General features: G+C 44.2%; 1 protein-coding gene across 1 annotated transcript in view; it reads left to right on the top strand.

Moving 5' to 3' along the window:
• Nucleotides 1-7881, top strand: part of SCAPER (S-phase cyclin A associated protein in the ER) — a 607935-nt gene that overhangs the window by 511001 nt on the left and 89053 nt on the right. The window contains exon 23 of the mRNA XM_042782062.1: nt 461-616. Coding sequence (XP_042637996.1) covers nt 461-616 — 156 coding nt within the window. The remainder of the gene's footprint in view (nt 1-460; nt 617-7881) is intronic.

Raw genomic sequence — 7881 nt, 5'->3', positions numbered from 1 at the left:
TACGCCTGTGCTTACCTTGCTCCCGAAGACCTGGTCCCTCTCGGTAGGGTAACAAGGGAACGTGTTCAGTGCAGATCAGTGAGTAAGCACAAGCCTGCCTTGTTTCAGTGCCTATGCTTAAACTATGATAAGAGAGTAGGGGCCATTATAAATCATTTCAACTATTGTTAGACTCTGTAGACCAATGAGAAGAATGATCCGAAAGTCATTTTTGTTCATCTTTCTTCAAAAATAGCATCAAAACAGCCAAAAGAGAGAAGAGAAAAAAGAATTGCTTCACAGAAGTAGCTGGTTATTCAGGACTGATCTAAGGAGACGTTGCTTGAGATGCTGTATTCAAACCTTTGTTGTATTTGTTTGTTTGAGGTGTCCAGGCCTATGTTTGATAAGATTTATCATTAGAGGTGAAGATGTTACTAGCTTATGCACATTAATAACACACATTTCTCCCCTCATCTAGCTACATGGTGAACATAGGTCTGATTGACAAGCTGTGTGGCTGCTTCCTCTCCGTGCAAGGCCCAGTGGACGAGAATCCGAAGATGGCCCTGTTTCTGCAGTATGCCGCAGGACTCTTACATGAAATGTGCATGCTGTGCTTTGCTGTCACTGGCAGGTAAGGCCTCTTATTCAGCCTCAATCTGGACTCAATTTTTGAAACATCTCTTGAATTCTGTCCACATGGTGTCAGTTCATAGGGGTATAGGTGGTTATCTTGGGCCCCTTTCCTCTTTGTCCTTCTTATCTTTATTAGCTTTCTATGTTGAGACTTTTTTTTTTTAATTTTTTACTGTGATTTGGGTGAAAGTTTACAGAACAAATTGGTTTTCCATTCAACAGTTCACACACATTTTTGTTTCATGACATTGATTGCAGTCCCCACAATGTAACAGCACTCTTTCCACCTCTTCCCTATGGTTACCATTTCCCTTTGTCCTTCTTTCCTATCCATTCCTGCCTTCTGAGCTTTATCCCTGGGCAAATTCTGCCTTTTTGATCTCTTGTGGTTGATTGGTCTAAGGAGTGCTTACCTCTACAGTGTTACTCATCTCATAGATCTCTCTTATGGCTTGGCTGAAAGTTGAGCCACGTCTATATTGAGACTTGTCTTAACATTTCTTATTTTCCCTGGTCCTGTGCTCCTACCAGAGTCTACTGTTCTTGTTGGTATCATAAATTTGACTGTCATTTCTAGAAGAGACCTTAGAAGTCAGCCAGTCCCTCTCCCACTAAGGTCCAGAGGAATCAAGTGATTTTCCTTGAGTCAAAGAGTCAGCAACAAAGCCCAGACTGGATCAAACCATGCTCTCAGCATGACACCACACAGCCTCACCATGCCCACAACCAGTGATCACATGTTTTCAGTTACACTGTCTCCTGGGTTTATTTTTATTTTTTTTCACCTTTCCACTCTTCTTCCAAGGTACTTCCTTGAATAAGGGAATGGGGAGCCATCCAAAAACAATAGCTTTCTGAAGTCACACATCATCATCACCCACTGGCATGGTTACGTCCAGTGTGGCAGGGACTAACACTAGTGTGATTGGCCTTTTAGACCCCTCACCTCACTTTGTGGACTCCCCATAAGAACAATAATTCTCTAAGAAGGGGCCAGAAAGACCCACTTGGATGTTTTCATTCCCTTCTTTCCCCACTAAGTAAAGAATCATTATAATGCTGACTCAGTGTTTCTGATAGAAATATGATGTATTCCTCAGGTATGTTGAAGATGTTCAGTAAAATATTTTTCCTAAAATTAAATTAATTCTAAACAGTTGTTGTTGTTGTTGGTATGTGCTGTTGAGTCAAACCCAACTTATAGCAACCCCTCCTTGGGTTTCTGAGGCAGTATCACTGTAGAACTAGATTGCCCAACCTTTCTTCCAAGGAGTGGCTGGTGGGTTTGAACCGCCAGCCTTCTAGTTAGCAGTTAAGTGCCTTAGGCACTATGCTACCAGAGCTCCTTCTAAACAGTACTGCATACAAATAATGTAATTTTTAGGGATTTGTCAAGGAGAAAACTAGTTATTTGAAACTTGTAAAATCTAGATATTTAAAGAAGTATTATCCATCTGTATTCAATGTACACAGGATGCCAGTGACTATATATGGTGGTTCATTTGTGTGTCAACTTGGCTGGGCCTGGTTGAGTGGCAGGCAGCTGGATGTAGTATTTCCCATGAGGAGAATGGTAATCAACTCCATAGTGCAATCTACTGTGATCAGCTGAGTAGCTGCCTTAGGGAACGTGGTCTGCTTCCTGTATATAAGGAGAAGCCTTGCGGAAAGGTCTCTAGCTTATGGCATGCCTGAACTCTGCATGTAGCCATGTCGTTCAGCAGCCTGCCATGCTCTGCCAACCTTGGAACTTTCAATGGACCTGCTATGTGGTTTGGTAACATCAGGACTGTGCCTTATTACTTGTCAACCTTGGGCTTGTCAGTCTCAGCAGCCAGCAGCTGTCTGAGTGAAGAAAAGCCTCTAGCTTCAGTGGGCCGGGAGCAGGAGTCAAAGCTGAAGCCCAAAATTGAGGGGCTTTCACCCAGCCCCTAAAGCCTGGCACTCTGAACTTGGACTTAAAAGCCTCCAAACTGTAAGAGAGTAAATTCTTGTTTGTTAAAGCCATCCCATCTGTGGTATATATTCCTATCAGAGTGGCATTAGGTAACCAGAACAGAATATGGTACCAAGAGAGTGGGGTGCTGCTCTGACGGATACCTAAAACATGGAAACAGGAATGGAGTGCATCCTTGACCCAAGACCCCGGCAGAGAGACCCTGGTATGCAGCATGAGAGACAGCAGCAGCAGAGCTGAGAGACCGGCATGAAAGATGGCAAGAGCAGAGCTCAGAGACCAGCATTAAACAGCAACAGGCTTACCAGCCCACAGAGGAGAAAGCTGGGTGCCATTGGGTGGGCAGCTTCCTGGCAGAGTGGATTGCCTTCAGGCATTAATTGGTAGAAGAGACTAGCATGAAATGGAGTAGCAGGTTGGCCAGGCCACAGAACAAGAAAGCTGAGCAGGAAGATTCCTGGCGGAGTGGGTTGCCCTCGGGCATTAATCAACAGAAGTGGGAAGACCAAGGAAATGGGAAGCAGAGCTGCCTCGTGGGACCACGGCCTTTGAGAGTGGAACCACCACAGCCCCCTAGGTTTCAAGGAGCCAGACCTTCACCAACTTGGTTCTGGAGTGTGGGGCTGCTTGTTCCTGTGAGCTAGTGGGATAGAGTCCAGCAGCTGCCCGAGAGTGATGGGGCAGGGCTGCCATGCCCAAGAGGGAGAGGAACAGGGACCACCAGGCCAAGGGAGTGAGGTTGCCACTCAGGAACTAGGGGCTGGAGTCACCCAGTGAAGGAGATCTGTACAGATGCCACCCACTGAAGATCTGTACAGGTGCCAAGTTGACAAGGGGTGGAATTGTGGTGGTTAAGTTTGTTTGTCAACTTGGCTGGGCCTGGGTGAGTGGCTGGGCAGCTGGTGGTAGTTATTCCCCATGATGAAACTGGCAGTCATTTTCATGGTGGGACCTGCCACAAGCAGCCGAGTAGCTGCCTTAGGGATATGGTGTGCTTCCCATAAATAAGAAGCAGCTTAGGGAATGGTCTCTAGCTTATGGCACGCTTGAACTCTGCATGTAGCCTTGTCATTGTTCAGCAGCCTGCCATGCTCTGCCGACCTTGGATGGACTGGAATTAATGGCCTGCCACGTGGTTTGGTAACATCAGGACTATGCCTTTTTACTTGTCAACCTTGGGTTTGTCAGTCTCGGCAGCCAGCAGCTGTCTGAGTGAAGAAAAGGCTCTAGCTTCAGTGGGCCAGGAGCAGGAGGCAGAGCTGAAACTTTCACCCAACCCCTAGACCCTGGCACTTTGAACTCAGACTTAAAGCCTCCATACTGTGAGAGAATAAACTCCTTTTGTTCAAGCCATCCCCTTTGTGGTATATATTGCTGTCAGAGCGGCACTAGGTAACCAGAATACCTCCAATCCAAGTCATATTTCCAGGAAGATTGATTGTCTGAGATGTGGGGGAAGCCAAGCATAGCCATACTCAGTGTTCCAAGTTAGTCTCTCTCATCCAGAAATAAAGACAAAGGCCACCCTCTAGGAATTAGATGAAAATTCAGGAAGTTGCTGTTTGTGGACCAGTGACCTAAGTAGGATCATTGGTACCATACTATACGGAGTCTGGCAGCAGTAATAGGGCTCCATCCAGGGCAGCAGCACCTGCCAGCTTGCAGGCTGCCTTGCTACCTAGCTAGCTTCTGTGAAGTTGTCTGTCTCCTCCCAGGGCCATGTCTTCTCACCCAGGATATTCCAGCACTGACTGTTTTGTATGCACGTTAAAAACTTGTCAACATGTCATGTCTGCATCACCTGTGCTCTTTCCTTGAATCTAGAGGAGTACAATAAACTTAGAAGCCTTTCCATGTATGGCTGTAGTACAGGGCTTCAGCTTTCACTTACAAACAAATTCAGTGACTTGAAATCTACAGAACTTGAAAGAAACTTAGTCATTCATACCCCCTCATTTTACAGGAAGAGCCAAACTGACTTGAATTAGGACCCAGTATTCCTAGGTTGGTGCTCCCTCCTGTGATGACTTTATAGTATGCAAAATGTGGAAGCATACATTTCATTTCTTTGAAGATATTCTCAATTACATATACAAAAAACAAGATCATCCTCTCTTTAATGCGTACAGCCATGCCCTTGTTCAGTAGACATTTATTGAGCACCTGTCTTGTGTCAGATTACCAAGCTAGGTTCTAGTGATATTGCACTCAGGGAGCCCAGAGTCTGGTGTGGAGTCAGACTTGTAAACAAATAGCTACAACATAATATCTACAGCAGAAGAGAATGTGCACAGAAGTAAAGCTCTCCCAGAGGAGGTCACGGAAGGCTCCAATGGGCTGTATCTTAAAAGAAGAAACAAACTAACCATGAAGACAAGTGGAAGGAAAAATTTTATTGAGAAGAGCACAATGATAATGTGCACTGTCTGGTATAGCAGATATTGCTAGTGCTTTTCCCACATCCTTTTGGCCCACCCTGGAGGTTACCTGCCAACAACTTCCTGTGTTTCTCTGCCTGAGGACATTCTCTGGACAAGGAATTGCTTGCCAGAGTGCAGGGGGGTTAATACCTATAAGAGTAACCCACCAACAATATATTGGTGTTTAATAACCCAGCTTCTCTAACCCTCAGTTAGACAATTCTAAGGTGTATTCTATACAGAGGGAGCTCTGGTAGCATAGTGCCTAAGGCACTAGACCGCTAGCCAGAAGTCTGGCGGTTCAAACCCACCAGCCACTCCTCGGAAGGAAGATGGGGCAATCAAGCCAATCTACTTCCGTTGTGATACTGCCTCGGAAACCCAAGGAAGGATCTCTATGAGTCAGGTCTGACTCGACGGCACACAACAACTACAATTCTATACAGACTCTCAGAGAGTCCTCAGGGGTGACTTGTTCATTATTGTAAAGTGCCACTGAGTCAGCCCCGACTCATAGTGATCCCATGCACAACAGAACAAAACAGTGCCCCATCCTACGCCATCCTCATAGTTGTTGCTATGTTTGAGCCTATTCTTGCAGCCACTATGTCAGTCCATCTCACTGAGAGTCTTCCTCTTTTTTGATGACCCTCTACCAAACATGATATCCTTATCTGAGGACTGGTCCCTCCTGATTACATGTCTGAAGTAGGTAAAATGAAGTCTCATCATCCTCACTTCTAAGGAGCATTCTGGCTGTACTTCTTTGAAGACAGATTTGTTTGGTTTTCTGGCAGTCCATGATATATTCAGTATTCTTCGCCAACACCGTAATTCAAAGGCATCAACTCCTCTTCAGTCTTACTTATTCATTGTCCAGTTTTCACATCATATTGCCTATCAAAAACTACCATGGCTTGACTTAGGTACACCTTAGTCCTTAAAGTGACATCTTTGCTTTTTAATACTTTCAAGAGGTTTTTTGTAGCAGAATTTCCCAGTGCAGTGTGTCATTTGATTTTGTAACTGCTGCTTCCATGGACTTTGATTGTGAATCCAAGTAAAATGAAATCCTTGAAAGCTTCAGTATTTTTTCTGTTTATCATGATGTTGCTTTTGGGTCTAGTTGTGAGAAATTTTGTTTTCTTTATGTTGAGGTATAAGCCATAATAAGGCTAGTCTTTGATCTTCATAAGTTAGTGTTTCAAATCCTCTGTGCTTCCAGCAAGCAAGCTTTATCATCTGCATATCACAGGTTGTTAATAAGTCTTTTCTAATCCTAATGCCATGTTCTTCATATAATTCACCTTCTTGGATTATTTGCTCAGCATTTAGATTAAATAAGTCTGGTGAATGGATACAGTCCTGTTGCACAGCTTTCCTGATTTTAAATCACACAAGAGTATCCTCTTGTTTTAATCAAATGATAGTATATCCACAATACTGCATTACCATTAACACAAAACACCAGGCTACAGATAATACATAGACAACTGAGAAGATCAGATGGGGGTCAGTGAACAGGAATGTACTCTAGACCAATGACAGATTCAGCTGAGGATAATCTTACACAGATACTAGTGATACAAAATAACCATAATCATTACAGAAGCAACAGAAGGCAGAGCTGAAGTAATCCCTCGGAGAGAGCCAGACATCTTGGGAGAGAGAACCACCAGATCTGCCAACTCAGGACCATAATACTGGGGGACACCAGGCTCGATTGACACAAAATAATACATAAAAATCTTGTTCTATAACCTACTTTAGTGAGTAGCGACTAGGGTCTTAAAAGCTTTCTAGCGGCCATCTAAGATCAGCCAATGGTCTCCTCTCATCTGAAGTGAAGAAAACCAAGGACATTTGGAAACAATCAGCCCTAGGATATGATGGACCTTGAGACCAGAAGAACCAGATGGTGCCCGGCTACCAATGCCAACCACTTGGGGAGGGATCAAAACTGGACATCCTGGAGAGAGTGGGAGGAAAAACGTGGAACAAAATTCGAAAGCACAATAATGACCAGAATTACTGATTGGATGGAGTCTGGTGAGACCCCCAAGACTATGGCCCTGGGATATACTTCAGACTTGGGATAAAACTCACTCCAAAGGGCTGGCTCTCAGCCCATGAGTAGTAAGATTTATATTCAGAACACCCATCCCAGAGCGATGCACCCATCTACTCTACAGAGATACATCCCTTGGAGCAATTGGTCATGGGGTACCAGAGGAGCAACATTCACATGGAGACAGGAGTACATAACTAAGAAGGGCACAGGGATGGGGGGGTCACTGAGAAGGGAGAGGAGAGGAGTGGGTCAGGGTTGGGGATGGTGATTGGGGAGTGAAACCAAATGTACACGAACTGTTGAATGTAAAACAAATTCTGCTCTGTAAATTTGCACCCAAAGCACAATAAAAAAATAAATAAATAATAAAAAGATAAATAAAGAAAAAACAAAACAGATGACTGCCTATTGGTCTATGTACAGTTTCCACATGAGAGCAATTAAATCTTCCCATTCTTCACAATGTTATCCATAATTAGTTCTGTTCATTAATACATCCTTTATTGGCTTTTGTCACTTCCCTGTTCCTCTGCTGTACTTCCTCACTAATTAACTACTTGTACCAATTTCCTGTTTCAAGGACTGCTCTTGGGAAACCAGGAGATGTGGATATACAAGACATTGTGTTGTATTCAGTTTGACGTAGCTGCACAGAAGGGTGACTAGGGGAAAGAAGGAGGAGATGAGGTGTTAAATGACCTCAAAAAATGTTAGCTTTGAGGGAGGCGGGGCAAGATGGCGGACTAGGCAGAAGGATTGCACAGACCCTCTTCAACAAAGAAAAGGGAAACCAATTAACACAGACACAGAAGATA

This window comes from Orycteropus afer, unplaced genomic scaffold, assembly GCF_000298275.1.
Source record: "Orycteropus afer afer isolate SDZICR_OR568_19922 unplaced genomic scaffold, OryAfe1.0 scaffold00233, whole genome shotgun sequence".
NCBI lineage: Eukaryota > Metazoa > Chordata > Mammalia > Tubulidentata > Orycteropodidae > Orycteropus > Orycteropus afer.
This window is presented reverse-complemented; position numbering and strand designations above follow the sequence as displayed.